Consider the following 22010-nt stretch of genomic DNA (forward strand, 5'->3'; position numbering starts at 1 on the left):
GACACAGAATCAACATCCTGTAGTGCAGTGTTACAGGACAAAAGAAAAACTAAAATCTCAAAAGAGAGGGTTGTCCTCAGTGCAAAAGGAGGCAGGTAGATTGAGAAACCTATTGGGAAGTTATGCCACAATTAAAAAAAAAAAAAAAAAAAACGAAGCAGATGAAAAAATCTTGAACTAGATGAAAAAATATCGTATGATCATTAGGGCTCATTTCCTAAATATCCGCAAGTCTAACTTACATAGTAGCTTGCCTAAATTAATATTTAAATGTCTCATAAACACTTAAAATTTAATAAGTTCATAATATCACTTTCATCACTCCATCTTAAATCATAACCCCAAATATTTGAAAAACCATATCTGATTTAGTCACAAAAAAAAAAAAAAAAAATCACAAAAGTATTTTTTGTTCCTAATCTCAGTGTCATTCCTTCATCTCTTTCTCATAGAGCCCACACCATGAATTATGTTGCTGATGCTTTCTTGTTTCTGCTCTCAACTGTTATTGTACCATCTTCTCTCTATTTCCATTTCTCTACTTTGGCTTATTATCTTCCATCAGGAATCCTATAGCAACTGCTTAACTCACTTTTAAATTTTTACTCATGATTTCTACCTCCTTTCAATTATGTAATTATTATCTTCATAACAGTAGGAATTATCTTTTTAAAGTTTAAAACTGGCCGTGTTCCTTATCTACCTTCAAACTCATCAATACTTTAGAATTCACTTAAAATAAAATCCAACTATTTACTGTGACCTATATCATATGATTCTACTGTCCCCATTTCCTCATTATTATTTAGTCACACTGGCTCCATTAAGTTTTCCTATAAAAACTGACAGGAAAAAGAATAGTTATTTTCTACCCCAAAACAGCATCTTCAAGAAATTGGAATCCTGGAATGTTCTTCCAGTGGTTCATTCAAAAGTTGGTTCTGCCTCACTGTTCAGTTTTAGTTCAAATGTCATGTCTCAAAAAGGTCTTCTCTTAACATCTTGTGTGAAATAATTCTCCCAGGTTATCCTAATGTGTATTTTGTTACTTGTTCTTATTAAAATTAATATACTCTACAATTACCTTGTGCTTATATTTTTTTACCAGCCCTTTCTCTCTTCCCTATTACTGGAATAGAATGTCCCTGAGGTAAGGGACAAGTCATTCAACTGAAGCTTGGCTATTTCCTGACAAAAGTAGAAAATCAACAAATACCTGGTAATTAAGTAAGAAAATGATTCAAGGGACCAAAGAGAATGTTTGGTGTCAGAAACAAACTAGTATAAAATATTCAACAATATTAGAAGTAATTTTGGTCTTATATCTCTGATTCTTTTTCATTGTAATAACTTTTTTTTTTTCTTTCTTACTGTAGAATTTTTGTTTTAATTTTGTTTAGAAGAGAAACGTCAGTTCTGGTCTTTGAAAAGTCACATATTTATGATATATAGATTTAAAAAACACTTTATTGAATTATGATTGACATGCAAAAACTCTACATGTTTAATGTATGCAACTTGATGAGATTGGAGATGTGTGTGTATCAGTGAAATCATCACCACAATCTATCCCATAAGCAGAGTCACCATCTACAAAAGTTTCTTCCTGCTCACTTTATTAATTATTGTTAATATATTGCATATATATATATATGTTAATTGTTGCTACAGGGTAAATCTTATGTTAACTGATCATGTAGCGTTGACTCTCTACAACTTCTCTCTAAGTCCTTGGATTAGAGGCTATGAACAGGCTTCTCTGTGTCAGGTGCCCCCAGCTAGACATCAATTGTTATTGAGAAAAAACTCAACTTAGTGAAGTCAAATATCACCTTTCAAATATCTCTAGCAAAATATTCAGTTGTATTATAATCTAATGTAGACCCTTTAGAAAATATATGTAATGAAATTACGATAGAAGTTCTATAAAAGGATGTTTAATATTATTGCATTGATGAAAACTATCAAAAATCTGATAAAATATCAGTAAAGTGATGAACTAAAATTGAGGTCAGAAGTATTTCATAATTCAAAAAATAATATTATAAAATTGTAAAAATAAAAAAAATAATGGTTAAAATAAAAGCACATTGAAATAATATGAGGAATTGCATCAACTTGTGGGCAAGAAGGAAAAGAGCTATGAAAGTGAGGAAAACACTTTCAAAGAGAAAAAATTTTTTTAAAGCTGAAAAGAGAATAGTTGATGTAAAAAGTATATCTGAGAACTTGTCTCCATATATTTTTTTTCTGGTAATAAAGTGAAAAATGATCAAAGAGGTTATCAGAAATAGATGGTCAAATTTGCAAGTTCAACATATACTGAATAGAAGCTATAGAAATACAGTATAAATGAAAAGGGGTAGAGCATTGGCTAAATTATCTATTCTTAAGAAAAAGCAAGAAATCTCACATTAAGAAATTAAGAACAGATGCCAAAGTCTTTGTGTGCTTAGTCACTCAGTCATGTCCGACTCTGTGACCCCCATCAGGACTTTCAACCACCAGGGTCTTCTGTCCATGGAATTTTCCAGGCAAGACTATTGGAACAGGTTGCATTTCCTATTCCCAGAGATCTTCCCAACCCATGGATAGAACCTCTGTCTCTTGCATATCCTGCATTGGCAGGCAGATTTTTTTACCATTAAGCCACTTGGGAAATCTTGAATTCTTAGGGAACTTGCAGTTCCTCATGTCTTCCTCACAGTTTGTGCAAGAGGCATCAGATTGGAGTCTCCATTCTATTTTTTAATATAAATTTATTTATTTTAATTGGAGGTTAATTATTTTACAATACTGTATTGGTTCTGCCATACATCAACATGAATCCGCCACAGACTAAAACAGTCGTAATTTAATAAGATTATGAGAAAATAAATTTTCAAAATATACATTACACTGGATTGTCTGTTTAAATTGCTATACCTGTTTCATCTCTTCAGTAAATGATTGTAAAGTTGGTTTACTAGACCTAGAACTGAGTTTAATAACTGAGACCAATAGGAAATCTCATCAAAGGATTGCTTTTGACATCTAATAACAGTCCTGGAAAATAATTTCATAAAGTCTGTGACTACTTCTTTTTTCTTCAAACAGATGACTTTCCAAACTGTTACATGACTAATGGAAATTTCACTCAGGTCACTGAGTTTATTCTCACAGGAGTCTCAGAATGTCCAGACCTCCAGATCCCACTCTTCTTTGTCTTCCTGGTCATCTATGGACTGACCGTGACAGGGAACCTAAGCATCATCACCCTCACCAATGTGGACTCTCACCTTCAGACCCCCATGTATTTCTTCCTCCAGCACTTGGCCATCATCAATCTTGGCAATTCAACTGTCATTGCCCCTAAAATGCTGATCAATTTCTTAGTAAAGAAACACACCACCTCCTACTATGAACGTGCCACCCAACTGGGAGGGTTCTTGGTTTTCATTGTAGCTGAGGTGCTCCTGTTAGTTGTGATGGCCTATGACCGCTATGTGGCCATTTGTAACCCCCTGCTCTACATGGTGGTGGTGTCTCAGAGGATCTGTCTTCTGGTAGTTTCCCTCACATACCTCTATAGCTTTTGTACATCAATTGTGACTTCACCATCTGTATTCTCTATGACTTAGTGCTCTTCCAATGTAATCAATCATTTTTACTGTGATACCGTCCCTCTGTTAGCATTGTCTTGCTCTGATACTTCAGTTCCAGAAGCAGTAATATATATATATATATATATATATATATATCTGCATCTACAAATTTGATGTTTTCCATCATTACTGTCATAGCGTTTTATTTCAACATTGTTCTGTCCATTCTAAAGATACGTTCATCAGAAGGAAAGAAAAGAGCCTTCTCCACATGTGCCTCACATATTACAGCAGTTTCAGTCTTCTATGGAACTCTACTTTTTACGTATTTGCAGCCTCAAACTAACCATTCTATGGGTGCTGATAAAATGGCTTCAGTGTTCCATACACTGGTGATTCCCATGCTGAACCCCATGATCTACAGCCTGAGGAACAAGGACATGAAAGCTGCATTGAAGAGATTTATTAGAAATCCATGCTGTTTTTAGAGTCATTCTAGTTTTAAAACTCTGTAGATAAATGAAGATAGGCTGCCATTGGTTGGAGAAAGCTGAGATTAGATGTCTGGTTTATAGGTTCTCAAGTAACCCTGGAAATTAAATAGGATTATGTTTCTAGGAAATGGTGATTTTAAAAATAACCTGATTCTCCTGGAATTCTCAGAAAAATACAGAAATGAAGCATATTCACTAACTTTGCTAAGTGTTCAGTTATCTAGATTGAAAGAAATGTTTCCAGGAGTCAGGAGAGATATGTTAAGAAATAAGTAAAATAGAACAGAGCAATATCTATAAATGAAACAAGCAAGCTGATCTTTCTTATTATTTTGTTTCTTTTTCTTTTTATCCTGGATATGTATGGGTATAGTAGATAACTACATCTTTAAGAATTGTAATTAGAGATGGCTAAAATCCTTTTTACTCTTTCTAGCAAAATTATGCCAGTTATCTTTAAAGTAAAACTCCCTACTCTTTCTTAATATTGTTTGTTTGATAAAATATATAGTAGGAGTGAATTTATATTCTGAATGTCAACCAAAATATGACAATTTATTCTATTAATATATTTTATATATTTTGAATTTGTTATAAATGTATATAATTTATACATCAACATAAAAACATAGTCAATTTTTTTAATATGCTTTCATTTTATTCATGAGCTTAGTGGATACTGTTAAGATTTTCCTTTCTCCTTACTAAGTATAGTCCTCTTTACTGTGTTTAATACATGGACTTTATTGTGAGACAATGGACATTCAATGAACAATCAGAGTTCTTTATACCATTACAAAAACAATTTGTTTTCAAAAAATATTCTGTTATGTTTTCTGATAGTTTTTTATCAGTGAGCTTACACTAAAATCTGTTCTCCAACTGTGAATGGATGGGGGTGACCAGACCATATCACAGACTTATTAAATCAGATCACCAAATAAAGATTACTAAAACCATATTTTAAGAAAAGTTGAAAGAAGTTGAGGTTACAAAAATATTCAGAGATAAGATTGTAGAGACTCATATTCACATATAAGTTTTCAAATACAATCCACACTTTATTTTTAATGCAATATAAAATGGGTTTTATGTCCAAATATCAGAAGTTTATGTTTTGAAAGGACTGAAAAGCAATTGAGAGGAAATGAAATCAGGAAAATAAGGGAAATTTAGATACACTTTATCATGAAGTGTTGCTAATGTACAATATTATATTAGTTTTAGGTATAGTTGAACATTACACATGTGAAATAAAAAAATAAATAAAACACACTAATGACTGTAACAAAATAGAAATAGATTCATAGGAACAAAGAGCAGACTAGTGGGGAAAGGGAAGAGGAGAGAGATAAGATAGTGGCAGAGGAAGAGGTACAATCCACTGTGTGCAAAATTACTGGAAAATTGGCGAACAGAGAGGACACATATGTAATGAGTGTTTTCAGATATCTGACAATTGGCAGCACAGGACTGTGATGTCAGTAAAGGGTACAGTTAACTGTCCTTCACATGGGGTGATGGTGAGCATGAAGAGAACACAGTACTCAGGTAAAGTTGAAGACACAGTCAGACCAGAAGGGCCGAAGCGCCTGGGATATGTGAGTTGGGAACTGGAGTGGAGACACCTAAGCAGACACAGTGACTACCCAGCAGCCTGAATTCTGCTTGAGAGGTCCAGCGACTTCTGAATCATACCTATTAAGGTGAGATTCCATAAGGCCAGGTCAAGAACAGCTACCAGGGAGTGAGAAATGGCTGGAGGTCTGGATGGTGAAGACTACCACTTCACACAGGATTGAAACACATCACGATTCTGTCAAACTCTAGTGAGAAAACTCACTGAATGCCTAGGGCTCTGTCCAACTCAAACCTGAGCCATGCGGGTGGGGGAAAGGTTGAAGACTCCAGACAAAGCTAAAAATGTACACGAACATTTATATTACCATCCACGAGGCAGAGTTTGCAGTTTGACACAAACTTTGTTAATTTCCTGCAAAAATAAGTAACTGCAAGAACAAATAAATTCAGCCCTCTTAAGAAAAATATAGCAGTATTTAGATATCATCACAGCATCCTATCACAATTTCCAATTCGACTCCAAAGTTCTCTAACACAGCACAATCCTTGAATTGATAACAGAGAGTGGTTTCTAGTTTTCCTTCTCGCTTCTCAGTCTTCAGAGTGTTAGTCTGTGTACCTTGAGATGGGACTTTATCAGCTTTATGGCCTCTTCTACCCACTCCATCTCCTGCATCCCAATCCGTTCTGTACATGAGAAGCTGTCTGAGAGGAGAAGATTTTTTTCCCTCCCTGCTGCTGCGGCTGCTGCTGCTAAATCGCTTCAGTCGTGTCCGACTCTGTGTGACCCCATAGACGGCAGCCCACCAGGCTCCCCTCTCCCTTGGATTCTCCAGGCAAGAACACTGGAGTGGGTTGCCATTTCCTTCTCCAATGCATGAAAGTGAAAAGTGAAAGTTAAGCCACTCAGTCGTGTCCAACTCTTCATAACCGCATGGACTGCAGCCTGCCAGGCTCCTCCGTCCATGGGATTTTCCAGGCGAGAGTACTGGAGTGGGTTGTCATTGCCTTCTCCATCCCTACTGGTGCATTTTTTTGCTTTGTATCACTGCAGGATTTTGAGCCAAAGAATTAAACAGAGACATCAAAATAATAAAACCTCTGTGTGTTTATTGGCCATCTGGATGTCTTCTTTGGACAAATCTCTATTTAGATCTTCTGCTTATTTTCTTGATTAGGTTGTTTGTCTTCTTAATATTGAGCTATACCAGCTGCTTATATATTTTGGAGATTAATACTTTGTCAGTTGTTTCATTTGGAACTATTTTGTCCCATTCTGAGGATTGTCTTTTAATCTTGTTTATTGTTTTCTTTGCTGTGCAAAACTTTTAAGTTTAAATAGGTTCCATTTGTATATTTTTGTTTTTATTTCCAATACTCTAGTAGGTGGGTCAAAGAGGACCTTGCTGTAACTTATATCAAAGAGTGTTCTGTCTATATTTTCTTTCAGAATGTTATAGCTTCTGGTCTTATATTTAGTTTAGTTTAGTTTTTTAATTCACTTTGAGTTTATCTTTGTGTATGGTGGTAGGAACTGTTCTAATTTCATTCTTTTACACATACTTGTCCAATTTTCCCAGCACCACATATTGAAGAAACTATCTTTTCTCCATTGTATATCATTGCTTTCTTTGTCAAAAATGAGATGTCCATAGGTGTGCAGGTTTATCTCTGGACTTTCTATCTTATCCCATTTGTCTATATTTCTGTTTTTGTACCAACCCCCCAAAAATGGGCAGAAGACCTAAGTAGACAGTTCTTCAAAGAAGACATACAGATTACAAATAAACACATGGAAAAAAAGAATGCTTAGCATTGTTTATTGCTAGAGAAACGTAAATCAAAACCACAATGAGGTATCACCTCACACAGGTCACAATGGTCATCATTAATAAATCTACAAACAATAAATGCTGGAGAGAATGTGGGAGAAAAGGGAATCCTATTGCACTGTTGGTGGGAATGTAAATTTATACAGCCGCCATGGAGAACAGTATGGAGACTCCTTAAAAACACTAGGCATAAAACTACCATATGACCCAGTGATCCCACTACTGGGCATATACCCTGAGAAAAACAATTGGAAAAGACACATGTGCCCCAATGTTCATAGTGGCATTATGTACAATAGCTACAATGTTGAAGCAACTGAGATGTCCACTGACAGAAGAATGGATAAAAAAATGTCATACAAATATACAAGGGAATATTCAGTTCAGTTCAGTCACTCAGTCGTGTCCGATTCTTTTTAACCCCAGGAATCGCAGTACACAAGGCCTCCCTGTCCATCACCAACTCCCGGAGTTCACCAGACTCACGTCCATTGAGTCAGTGATGCTATCCAGCCATCTCATCCTCTGTCGTCCCCTTCTCCTCCTGCCCCCAATCCCTCCCAGCATCAGAGTCTTTTCCAATGAGTCAACTCTTCGCATGAGGTGGCCAAAGTACTGGAGTTTCAGCTTTACCATCATTCCTTCCAAAGAAATCCAAGGGCTGATCTCCTTCAGAATGGACTGGTTGGATCTCCTTGCAGTCCAAGGGACTCTCAAGAGTCTTCTCCAACCACAGTTCAAAAGCATCAATTCTTCAGCACTCAGCCTTCTTCACAGTCCAACTCTCACATCCATACATGACCACAGGAAAAACCATAGCCTTGACTAGACGGACCTTTGTTGGCAAAGTAATGTCTCTGCTTTTGAATATGCTATCTAGGTTGGTCATAACTTTCCTTCCAAGGAGTAAGTGTCTTTTAATTTCGTGGCTGCAATCACCATCTGCAGTGATTTTGGAGCCCAGAATAATAAAGTCTGACACTGTTTCCACTGTTTCCCCATCTATTTCCCATGAAGTGATGGGACCAGATGCCATGATCTTCGTTTTCTGAATGTTGAGCTTTAAGCCAACTTTTTCACTCTCCTCTTTCACTTTCATCAAGAGGCTGTTGAGTTCCTCTTCACTTTCTGCCATAAGGGTGGTGTCATCTGCATATCTGCGTTATTGATATTTCTCCGGGCAATCTTGATTCCAGCTTGTGCTTCTTCCAGTCCAGCGTTTCTCATGATGTACTCTGCATATAAGTTAAATAAGCAGGGTGACAATATACAGCCCTGACGTATTCCTTTTCCTATTTGGAACCAGTCTGTTGTTCCATGTCCAGTTCTAACTGTTGCTTCCTGACCTGAATACAAATTTCTCAAGAGGCAGATCAGATGGTCTGATATTCCCATCTCTTTCAGAATTTTCCAGTTTATTGTGATCCACACACTCAAAGGCTTTGGTATAGTCAATACAGCAGAAATAGATGTTTTTCTGGAACTCTCTTACTTTTTCCATGATCCAGCGGATGTTGGCAATTTGATCTCTGGTTCCTCTGCCTTTTCTAAAACCAGCTTGAACATCAGGAAGTTCACGGTTCACATATTGCTGAAGCCTGGCTTGAAGAATTTTGAGCATTACTTTACTAGCATGTGAGATGAGTACAATTGTGTGGTAGTTTGAGCATTCTTTGGCATTGCCTTTCTTTGGGATTGGAATGAAAACTGACCTTTTTCAGTCCTGTGGCCACTGCTGAGTTTTCCAAATTTGCTGGCATATTGAATGTAGCACTTTCACAGCCTCATCTTTCAGGATTTGAAAGAGCTCAACTGGAATTCCATCACCTCCACTAGCTTTGTTCATAGTGATGCTTTCTAAGGCCCACTTGACTTCACGTTCCAGGATGTCTGGCTCTATGTCAGTGATCACACCATCGTGATTATCTGGGTCATGAAGAACTTTTTTGTACAGTTCTTCTGTGTATTCTTCCCATCACTTCTTAATATCTTCTGCTTCTGTTAGGTCCATACCATTTCTGTCCTTTATCGAGCCCATCTTTGCCTGAAATGTTCCCTTGGTATCTCTAATTTTCTTAAAGAGATCTCTAGTCACCAGATGGTCAACACCGAAATCAGATTGATTATATTCTTTGCAGCCAAAGATGGAGAAGCTCTATACAGTCAACAAAAACAAGACCAGGAGCTGACTGTGACTCAGATCATGAACTCCTTATTGCCAAATTCAGACTTAAATTGAAGAAAGTAGGGAAAACCACTAGACCATTCAGGTATGTCCTAAATCAAATCCCTTATGATTATACAGTGGAAGTGAGAAATAGATTTAAGGGCCTAGATCTGATAGATAGAGTGCCTGATGAACTATGGAATGAGGTTCATGACATTGTAAAGGAGACAGGGATCAAGACCATCCCCATGGAAAAGAAATGCAAAAAAGAAAAATGGCTGTCTGGGGAGGCCTTAAAAATACCTGTGAAAAGAAGAGAAGCAAAAAGCAAAGGAGAAAAGGAAAGATATGAGCATCTGAATGCAGAGTTCTGAAGAAGAGCAAGAAGAGATAAGAAAGCCTTCTTCAGCGATCAATGCAAAGAAATAGAGGAAAACAACAGAATGGGAAAGACTAGAGATCTCTTCAAGAAAATTAGAGATACCAAGGGAACATTTCATGCAAAGATGGGCTCGATAAAGGACAGAAATGGTATTACTCAGCCTCAAAAAGAATGGATTTAACTCCATTCTAGGGATGTGGATGAAATTGCAACCTGTTATATAGAGTGAAGTAAGTAATAAAGAGAAAAACAAATGTTGCCTATTAACATACACACACACACACACACATAGAGAGAGAGAGAGAGTGAATCTAGAAAAAAAATGGTATTGATGAATCTATTTGCAGAAAAGGAATGGAAACTCAGATATAGAGAATGGACTTGTGGATACAGTGGAGGAAAAGGAGAACATGATGAATGGAGAAAGTAGCACTGACGTATATACACCTCCACATGTAAAACAGATAGCTGGTGAGAAGTTGCTATATAACACAGGGGCCCAGACTGGCACTTTGTCATGACTTAGAGGGGTGGAATAGGTGGAGGGGAGGGAAACCTCAGCGGGATGTGGTACATGTATAATTATGGCTGATTTGCATTGCTATATGGCAGAAAATAACAAAACACTGAAAAGCAAATTTCCCTCAATATGAAATAAATTAAGAAAACTTATAGAAAATCTCCAAAAGCAATTTCATCTAACACACTTATAAAAAGTCCAAAAAAATCAATAAAAGATTGATTAAAATGGACAAAATTTAGACACTTTAAAATGTATATATATATATGAATGACCAGCAAATACATTGACAAATGTCCAATGTCATTAGTGATTAAGTAAATGAAAATTAAACTCACAATGAGATAATTTCATCTCTATTTCCATTTATAAGTGGATTCATTTTGATATATGGCAAAACCAATACAATATTGTAAAGTTAAAATAAAATAAAGTAAAAAAATCCTATCCAATGATGATGATTTGCTTGCAATTTTATCATAACTTCTGAAACAGTTGTAATTTTACTGTGAGAAAGCACATCCATCTTTTTCATTGTTACTGTAATAGCTGTCTTTAAGTAAGTGTCTCCCTGCAACTGTACAGATAAATTACACTGTGTTCTTCCTTTCCTTAAACTGTTCCTTACAATTTTTCACTAGGGAATATGCAGGTTATCCTAGGTAATTCAAAGACATCACAGGCAATTAAAAAAAAAAAAACTCATATAATTTGGGGAGAATCATCTGAATAAATTTCATACTACTTCCTCAGGGAACATCACAAGGAGAGAGGGAACATATAAATTGCCCCTACCCAAAGACAAGTCAGAGTAATTTGAGAGCAGAAATTCGAATTCTTCATTAAAGGTGAGTAAATAAGAATTGTAGATGTTGCTTAACACCAAGATTTTGGTAATTTCACTTAATTCTTAACTATGGATACTCTTTCAGTCACTGACAGCTTATTCTTTACATCACAAAAATTTCATTATCTCTTTTGTTAACTGGTTTTCCTGGAAAAGCATGGCAGTTTTAGGATATTAAATCCTATGAATTGACTAGAGGTCATATATTCATTTGGTTTGTGAAAATGAAAATTGGTAGTTGGATATTGCAAGTGAAGAAGTAATTAGGAATATCTGAAAATCATCAGCAAATTAATCTGTTAAAATTAGTAAAGTTAAGATTTCCAGATAAAATACAGGATGTTCAGTTGAATTTAAATTTCAGGTAAATAATAACTATGTTTTAATATCTGGCTCATTTGGAGAAGGAAATGGCAAACCACTCCAGTATTCTTGCCTGAAGAATCGCAGGGACAGGGGAGCCTGGTGGGATGCCATCTATGTGGCCACACAGAGTCAGACACGACTGAAGTGACTTAGCAGTAGCAGCCTGTAATATTTGACTTTTTTTCTATAAATATACCCAACACAGGTCTTCTTTGGTGGATCAGTGGTAAAGAATTCCCCTGCCAATGCAGGAGACTTAGATTTGATCCCTGGTCTGGGAAGATCCCCTGGAGAAGGAAATGGCAACCCTCTCCAGTATTATTTCCTGGAAAATCCCATGGATGGAGGAGCTTGGTGGTCTACAATCCATGGGGTTGCCAGGGGTTGAACATGACTTAGCGACTGAACAACAACAAAAACAAACAGCCAGTGCAATCTTAGAAAAATAATATTTTAAGATATGTGTTACTCATGAATCATTTTATGAACTGAATAATTTTACTATATTATTCCATATATATGTGAATAAACTCCCATGCTTAAATTGAGAGATGTTTTAGTTGTTTTCCCTACTGATTGCTTATGCTTATGTTTGTTCATATGTTTGTTTCTTTTCAGACAAATATTTACAAACTGAGTGAATAGACTGGCAAATGAATAGAATTAAAAAAATGTTATGGAGTTATGGAGTTTTTTTTAAGAGTTATGGAGAAAGCTATGAACCTCAAATAATTCCTAACTGCTATCACCAAGTCTGAAGATTGAAAAGTCAGTCATCCCATTGCATAATTTTGTACTCTGTGATTTAATGTCTAAGTCGTGTCTGACTCTTACGAACCCATGGACTGCAGCCCACCAGGCTCCTCTACCTGTGGGATTGTCCTCTAATGGTTAGCCCTAAATGAAAGTATATAAAATGTTTAATCAGGATATTAGAAAATGACCAGAGATATCATTTCCCAAAGAGCAGAATGGGTAGGGTTTCACTTTCTCTTAAACATCCTGATAGAAATTCCTTTTGATAAATACCTGGAAGTTGTAAGCTGGACCATATAGACAGTTGCTAATCAACAAGTATAAAGTTTCAGTTACATGAGGTGAATAAGATCTAGAGATCTGCTGCACGGCATTGTGTCTGTATTTAACAATACTGTTCTGTTCAGCCATAAATCTCTTAACAGGGCATATTTCAAGTTATGTATTCTTACCACATTGTTTAAAATAAAAATTTTTAAAAATGGGCAAGGTGCAAGGATCTGGAAATGTAGAAGAGTGTAATAGCTGACACTGAAAATGAAGACATGTCTAATAAACATAAGGATGATTCTTAGTAGAAATGAAGACTTCAAAGTGGTAAAACTGATACTATAAATCTGAATTCCATTGCTTAATCCAATGTGTTTCTCTTTCTATTTAAAAAAAAAAAAAAAGATAGCAAGCCATGTTACCCCTGTAAATCAGAGTGGGACTCAGTAGAGAAACAGCTGCTGCTGCTGCTGCTAAGTCGCTTCAGTCGTGTCCGACTCTGTGCGACCCCATAGACGGTAGCCCACCAGGCTCCCCCATTCTGGGATTCTCCAGGCAAGAACACTGGAGTGGGTTGCCATTTCCTTCTCCAATGCATGAAAGTGAGAAGTGAAAGTGAAGTCGCTCAGTCGTGTCCGACTCTTAGCGACCCCATGGACTGCAGCCCACCAGGCTCCTCTGTCCATGGGATTTTCCAGGCAAGAGTACTGGAGTGGGGTGACATTACCTTCTCCAGAGAAACAGCAGACAACACCATCTAGAAAGAAGGAATAGAATTGGCTCAGCAATCTCCAGCACTGTCTTTCCTTCTCAACTCCACTCCTTGGATCAGACCAGATTTCTGGTTTGTGAAGTCAGAACCTCTGTAGTATCTTAAAGAGAAAAGAAAATCTGAGGGGGAAAAAATGTTTATTTTCTAGATTGCTTGTCTTTACTCAACTGGTATCTTTTAATATCAGTAGGGAAACAGAGGGACTAGTGTTGAGTGTATGTCTGGTGGAACGATATGACTAGAAAAGTGATACAGACCTGAGTGTGGAATGCATTGAATATGAGACCAAGGCTTTTTCAATTATTCTTAAAGATATCTCAGATTACATGTTTGATTAATCAGAAAGTTTTAATGACTCCTACTTACTTATCAACAAATCTGAGAGAATGGTAGCCTAAAGAAGAGAAGGATACAGTAGTCCATGACAGTGTTAATGACAGCTTGACCTAAAGAAGGAGGAGAGGGGGTGCTTAAGATGGCAAAGAAATGTGGAAATTGGCAAAAAATACAACGTGGAGCTTTAAAAGAAACTTAGAGGAAAAATATAATATCTGTGATTTAAGTGATTGCTTTTCAACATTTACTTTTGCAATTTCTCAAGCGCACATGGAACCTTCTCCAGGATAGATCACATCCAGGGCCATAAATCTAGCCTTGGTAAATTCAAAAAAATAGAAATCATTCCAAGCATCATTTTTGACCACAATGCAGTAATTGTGCAGATCTCAATTACAGAAGAAAAACTATTAAAAATTCCAACATATGGAGGCTGAACAACACGCTGCTCAATAACCAACAAATCACAGAAGAAATCAAAATTCCCATAGAAATGAATGAAAATGAAAACACAACAACCCAAAACCTGTGGGACACTGTAAAAGCAGTCCTAAGGGGAAAGTTCATAGCAATACAGGCATACCTCAAGAAACAAGGAAAAAGTCAAATAAATAACCTAACTCTACACCTAAAGCAACTAGAAAAGGAAGAAATGAAGAACCCCAGGGTTAGTAGAAGGAAAGAAATCTTAAAAATTAGAGCAGAAATAAATGCAAAAGAAACAAAAGAGACCATAGCAAAAATCAACAAAGCCAAAAGCTGGTTCTTTGAAAGGAAAAATAAAATTGACAAACCATTAGCCAGACTCATCAAGAAACAAAGGGAGAAAAATCAAATCAATAAAATTATAAATGAAAATGGAGAGATCACAACAGATAACACAGAAACACAAAGAATCATAAGAGACTACTATCAACAATTATATGCCAATAAAATGGACAACATAGAAGAAATGGACAAATTCTTAGAAATGTACAACTTTCCAAAACTGGACCAGGAAGAAATAGAAAATCTTAACAGACCCATCACAAACACGGAAATTGAAACTGTAATCAAAAATCTTCCAGCAAACAAAAGCCCATGTCCAGACAGCTTCACAGCTGAATTCTACCAAAAATTTAGAGAAGAGCTAACACCTATCCTACTCAAACTCTTACAGAAAATTGCAGAGGAAGGTAAACTTCCAAACTCATTCTATGAGGCCATCACCCTAATACCAAACCTGACAAAGATCCCACAAAAAAAGAAAACTACAGGCCAATATCACTGATGAACATAGATGCAAAAATCCTTAACAAAATTCTAGCAATCAGAATCCAACAACACATTAAAAAGATCATACACCATGACCAAGTGGGCTTTATCCCAGGGATGCAAGTATTCTTCAATATCCACAAATCAATCAAGGTAATACACCACATTAACAAATTGAAAAAAAAATGATTATCTCAATAGATGCAGAGAAAGCCTTTGACAAAATTCAACATCCATTTCGGATAAAAACTCTCCAGAAAGCAGGAATAGAAGAACATACCTCAACATAATAAAAGCTATATATGACAAACTCACAGCAAACATTATCCTCAATGGTGAAAAATTGAAAGCATTTCCTCTAAAGTCAGGAACAAGACAAGGGTGCCCACTTTCACCATTACTATTCAACATAGTTTTGGAAGTTTTGGCCACAGCAATCAGAGCAGAAAAAGAAATAAAAGGAATCCAAATGGGAAAAGAAGAAGTAAAACTCTCACTATTTGCAGATGACATGATCCTCTACATAGAAAACCCTAAAGACTCCACCAGAAAATTACTAGAACTAATCAATGATTATAGTAAAGGTGCAGGATACAAAATCAACACACAGAAATCCCTTGCATTCCTATACACTAATAATGAGAAAACAGAGAAATTAAGGAAACAATTCCATTCACCATTGCAACGACAAGAATAAAATACTTAGGAATATATCTACCTAAAGAAACTAAAGACCTATATATAGAAAACTATAAAACAATGGTGAAAGAAATCAAAGAGGACACTAATAGATGTAGAAATATACCATGTTCGTGGATTGGAAGAATCAATATAGTGAAAATGAGTATACTACCCAAAGCAATTTATAAATTCAATGCAATCCCTATCAAGCTACCAACGGTATTCTTCACAGAGCTAGAACACATAATTTCACAATTTGTATGGAAATACAAAAAACCTCGAATAGCCAAAGCTATCTTGAGAAAGAAGAATGGAACTGGAGGGATCAACCTACCTGACTTCAGGCTCCACTACAAAGCCACAGTCATCAAGACAGTATGGTACTGGCACAAAGACAGAAATATAGATCAATGGAACAAAATAGAAAGCCCAGAGATAAATCCACGCACATATGGACACCTTATCTTTGACAAAGGAGGCAAGAATATACAATGGATTAAAGACAATCTCTTTAACAAGTAGTGCTGGGAAAACTGGTCAACCACTTGTAAAAGAATGAAACTAGAACACTTTCTAACACCATACACAAAAATAAACTCAAAATGGATTAAAGAACTAAACGTAAGACCAGAAACTATAAAACTCCTTAGAGGAGAACATAGGCAAAACACTCTCTGACATACATCACAGCAGGATCCTCTATGACCCATCTCCCAGAATATGGGAAATAAAAGCAAAAATAAACAAATGGTACCTAATTAAACTTAAAAGCTTCTGCACAACAAAGGAAACTATTAGCAAGGTGAAAATGCAGCCTTCAGAATGGGAGAAAATAATAACAAATGAAGCAACTGACGAACAACTAATCTCAAAAATATACAAGCAACTCCTACAGCTCAACTCCAGAAAAATAAATAACCCAATCAAAAAATGGGCCAAAGAACTAAATAGACATTTCTCGAAAGAAGACATACAGATGGCTAACAAACACATGAAAAGATGCTCAACATCACTCATTATCAGAGCAATGCAAATCAAAACCACTATGAGGTACCATTTCATGCCAGTCAGAATGGCTGTGATCCAAAAGTCTACAAGCAATAAATGCTGGAGAGGGTGTGGAGAAAAGGGAACCCTATTACACTGTTGGTGGGAATGCAAAGTAGTACAGCCACTATGGAGAACAGTGTGAAGATTCCTTAAGAATCTGGAAATAGAACTGCCTTATGATCCAGCAATCCCACTGCTGGGCATACACACTGAGGAAACCAGAAGGGAAAGAGACACGTGTACCCCAATGTTCATCACAGCACTGTTTATAATAGCCAGGACATGGAAGCAACCTAGATGTCCATCAGCAAATTAATGGATAAGAAAGCAGTGGTACATATACACAATGGAGTATTACTCAGCCATTAAAAAGAATACATTTGAATCGGTTCTAATGAGGTGGATCAAACTGGAACCTACTATACAGAGTGAAGTAAGCCAGAAAGAAAAACACCAATACAGTATACTAACGCATATATATGGCATTTATTCAGCAGCGTGTTGTTCAGCCTCCATATGTTGGAATTTCTAATAGTTTTTCTCCTGTAATTGAGATCTAATCTTACTGCATTGTGGTCAGAAAAGATGCTTGGAATGATTTCTATTTTTTTGAATTTACCAAGGCTAGATTTATGGCCCAGGATGTGATCTATCCTCGAGAAGGTTCCATGTGCGCTTGAGAAAAAGGTGAAATTCATTGTTTTGGGATGAAATGTCCTATAGATATCAATTAGGTCTAACTGGTCTATTGTATCATTTAAAGTTTGTGTTTCCTTGTTAATTTTCTGTTTAGTTGATCTATCCATAGGTGTGAGTGGGGTATTAAAGTCTCCCACTCTTATTGTGTTATTGTTAATTTCTCCTTTCATACTTGTTAGCATTTGTCTTACATACTGCGGTGCTCCCGTGTTGGGTGCATATATATTTATAATTGTTATATCTTCTTCTTGGATTGATCCTTTGATCATTATGTAGTGACCTTCTTTGTCTCTTTTCACAGCCTTTGTTTTAAAGTCTATTTTATCTGATATGAGTATTGCTACTCCTGCTTTCTTTTGGTCCCTATTTGCATGGAAAACCTTTTTCCAGCCCTTCACTTTCAGTCTGTATGTGTCCCCTGTTTTGAGGTGGGTCTCTTGTAGACAACATATGTAGGGGTCTTGTTTTTGTATCCATTCAGCCAGTCTTTGTCTTTTGCCTGGGGCATTCAACTCATTTACGTTTAAGGTAATTACTGATAAGTACGATCTCGTTGCCATTTACTTTATTGTTTTGGGTTTGAATTTATACACCGTGTTTGTGTTTCCTGTCTAGAGAATATCCTTTAGTATTTGTTGGAGAGCTGGTTTGGTGGTGCAGAATTCTCTCAGCTTTTGCTTGTCTGGGAATTTAGAAAGATGGTAACAATAACCCTGTGTACAAGACAGCAAAAGAGACACTGATGTATAGAACAGTCTTATGGACTCTGTGGGAGAGGGAGAGGGTGGGAAGATTTGGGAGAATGGCATTGAAACATGTATATATCATGTATGAAACGAGTCACCAGTCCAGGTTCTATGCACGATACTTGATGCTTGGGGCTGGTGCACTGGGATGACCCAGAGGGATGGTAATGGGAGGGAGGAGGGAGGAGGGTTCAGGATGGGGAACACATGTATACCTGTGGCGGATTCATTTCGATATTTGGCAAAACGAATACAATATTGTAAAGTTTAAAAAAAAAAAAAAAAAGAGTATATAACCAGCCTGCGTGTGCTCAGTCACTCACTCATGTCTGACTTTTTGCAACGCCATGGACTGTAGACCACCAGGCTCCTCTGTCCATGGGATTCTCCAGGCGAGAATACTGGAGTAGGTAGCCATTCCCTCCTCCAGGTGATTTTCCTGATCCAGGGATTGAACCCATGTGTCCTGCATTGGCAGATAGACTGTACTACTGCACCCTCTGGGAAGTTATAAACCAACAGGACACTTGATTTTAGCAGAAGTAAGGGAACTGATGGGCTTCACTGGTGACTCAAACGGTAAAGAATCTGTCAGCAATGAGGGAGACCTGAGTCTGATCTGTGGGTTGGGAAGATCCCCTGGAGAAAGCAACAGCTACCCACTCCAGTATTCTGACCTGGTAAACTCCATGGACTGTAAGGTCCATGGGGTCACAAATAGTCAGACACAACTGAGTGACTTTCACTTACTCAAGGGAATGGATATATTTTCAAAGTATAATTCCAAGAAATCTTACCCCAGAAATTGCCCTTGCCATATAACAACAGTCCTGGAAATTTTTAAAAACTGTAATCACTCTCATTTCTTTCCCAGATGACTTTCTACACTCTTACATGGCTAATGGAAATTTCACCCGAGTCATTGAATTTATTCTCACAGGAGTCTCAGAACATCCAGACCTCCAGATCCCACTCTTCTTTGTCTTCCTGGTCATCTATGGACTGACCGTGACAGGGAACCTAAGTATCATCACCCTCACCAGTGTGGACTCTCGGCTTCAGACCCCCATGTATTTCTTCCTCAGGCACTTGGCTATCATCAATCTTGGCAATTCAACTGTCATTGCCCCTAAAATGCTGATCAGCTTTTTAGTAAAGAAACACACTACCTCCTACTATGAATGCGCCACCCAACTGGGGGGGTTCTTGGTTTTCATTGTAGCTGAGGTGCTCCTGTTAGCTGTGATGGCCTATGACCGCTATGTGGCCATTTGTAACCCCCTGCTCTACATGGCGGTTGTATCTCGGCGGATCTGTCTTCTGCTAGTTTCCCTCACATACCTCTATAGCTTTTCCACAGCTATTGTGGCCTCATCTTCTGTATTCTCTGTGACTTATTGCTCTTGCAATATCATCAATCATTTTTATTGTGATATCGCCCCTCTGCTAGCATTGTCCTGCTCTGATACTTCCTTTCCAGAAACATTTGTGTTTATATCTGCAGCTACGAATCTGGCGTTTTCCATAATTATAGTTCTCATATCTTATTTCAACATTGTTTTGTCCATTCTCAAAATACGTTCATCAGAAGGAAGGAAAAAAGCCTTTTCCACCTGTGCATCACATATGATGGCGGTATCTGTCTTCTACGGCACAATGATATTCATGTATGCGCAGCCTCAAACTAACCATTCTATGGATACTGATAAAGTGGCCTCCGTGTTTTATACTCTGGTAATCCCCATGCTGAACCCCATGATCTACAGCCTGAGGAACAAGGACGTGAAAGCCGCCTTAAAGAGATTTCTGACAAATTCATGCTGTTCTTTTAAGCTGATGCAATTTTAGAAATCTGTAAATAAATATAGAGTTAAGACAAACTGCCATTGTGTCAGAAAAAGCAATGGTTAGATGACTGATTAATAGGTATGCAGCCTACTCTGGGAATTAAAAGGTGCTAGAATTTAGGATGCAGATTTAAAAAATAATCTGAAGCTCCTGGATGTATGAATTTAATACAGAAACAAAGCATTATTCACTTATTTTCTCAAGGATTATACAAACATCTACATTGAAATAAATATTTCCAGGAGTCAGGAGATATGAATTTGAAAATTTTAAATAAGTCAAAACAGAAGAAGGAAAATAATAGCTGAGGGAAGTAAGTGGGTTTTTCTCAGTCTTTGGCTTTCTTTTACTTTCTGTGCATGTAGCAGATCACTGCATCTGGAATTGCAGATGGCCTAAATCCTTTTCATCACCAAATAGCAAAATTAAACTGACAAATTTATTTCTAACAATCCTTAACTCTTTCTTAGTATGGTTTCAAGGAAAAGCTACACACTCCTCATACATTTGTATTTTGAATGATAACCAAAATGCAGTTGAAATTATTTTTATGGCAATGAATACAATTTATACAACTTATTAATGAAGAACACAAGGCATCATCACTGATGGCTTTCACTCTGAGCACTACTGTATGATAATTGTAGTGGAGTTTATAAGAATTTTCCTTCTCCTTACTCCAAGTGTCAGTTTTCTGTAGTATGTTTAATAAATGTACTGAGTTTTGATATAAGTAAGCATTCAATGAATCATGTTTTTGAAAGTTCCTTGCATTATTAAGAAAAAAATTTAATTGTTTTTGCAATTTTTTGATTTCTGATAGTTTTTGAGTGCATATCAAAATTTATCATACAATTTGCATATATGCAGGTGACCAGAACGGAGTTAACCAATATGAGGATAAATTAATGGAGTATTATTTATATAGTACATGTAACCAAGCTGGGCATTTCCAGTGAAGAAGAACAGTAAGTCTTGTTTGGTACTAATTTACTAAAAATGTCTGGATTTCTAGACTAGCCATGTACCTGGTACACAAATAGTATCCCTGAAAAAGGTTAGTTTCATTTGGATCCTCAAATAGAGAATATTAAAACCCTCAGTGGTTCATGATAAAATGTATCAGGTTAATTAAAAAAAAAATCAGGTTGTACAAACTAACAGTGCTATGGGTGTAACTGCATTTGGAAGGAAATCTCTAAATATCCTTTTTTAATTTCAGAAATTTTCTTCTCAACAACACTGGGTAAATATTTCCCAACTGTGTCTCTTTTACACCTCTCTTCTGTGGACCAGAATAAATTTGTCTTGTCACTTACTTCTATTTATCATTTGCCTTTAAAATGATGTCATATTTAAAATACAAAGAAATTGCACAGTGAATTTGCTATATCTGTACATGTGTAATACCACTATTAATACCCTTATGGCAGAAAGTGAAGAACTAAAGAGCCTCTTGATGAAAGTGAGAGAGGAGAGTGAAAAAGTTGGGTTAAAGCTCAACATTCAGAAAACTAAGATCATGGCATCTAGTCCCATCACTTCTAGGCAAATAGATGGGGAAACAGTGGAAACAGTGGCTGACTTTATTTTGGGGGGTTCCAAAATCACTGCAGATAGTGATTGCAGCCTTGAAATTAAAAGGCACTTACTCCTTGAAAGGAAAGTTATGACCAACCTAGACGGCATATTAAAAAGCACAGACATTACACTGTCAACAAAGGTCCATCTAGTCAAGGCTATGGTTTTTCCAGTAGTCATGTGTGGATGTGAGAGTTGGACTATAAAGAAAGATGAGCGTAGAAGAATTGATGCTTTTGAACTG

At 36.7% G+C, this 22010-nt stretch overlaps 1 protein-coding gene and 1 pseudogene across 1 annotated transcript; both read left to right on the forward strand.

The window, feature by feature from the left end:
* The first annotated feature begins 3116 nt into the window (after nt 1–3116).
* LOC109569113 (olfactory receptor 8J3-like) lies at nt 3117–4072 on the forward strand (annotated as a pseudogene).
* Nucleotides 4073–19231: 15159 nt separating this feature from the next.
* LOC109569463 (olfactory receptor 8J3-like) lies at nt 19232–20185 on the forward strand. The gene has a single exon (XM_070803269.1). The coding sequence runs from the start codon at nt 19232–19234 to the stop codon at nt 20183–20185; it is 954 nt and encodes a 317-aa protein (XP_070659370.1).
* Nucleotides 20186–22010: the final 1825 nt, after the last annotated feature.

The sequence above is a fragment of the Bos indicus genome, chromosome 15, assembly GCF_029378745.1.
Source record: "Bos indicus isolate NIAB-ARS_2022 breed Sahiwal x Tharparkar chromosome 15, NIAB-ARS_B.indTharparkar_mat_pri_1.0, whole genome shotgun sequence".
NCBI classification, from domain to species: Eukaryota; Metazoa; Chordata; class Mammalia; order Artiodactyla; family Bovidae; genus Bos; species Bos indicus.

What these genes read in the sequence shown, in the direction of transcription:
- LOC109569463 (XM_070803269.1), top strand. Translation starts at nt 19,232, where the DNA reads ATGGCTAATGGAAATTTCACCCGAGTCATTGAATTTATTCTCACAGGA.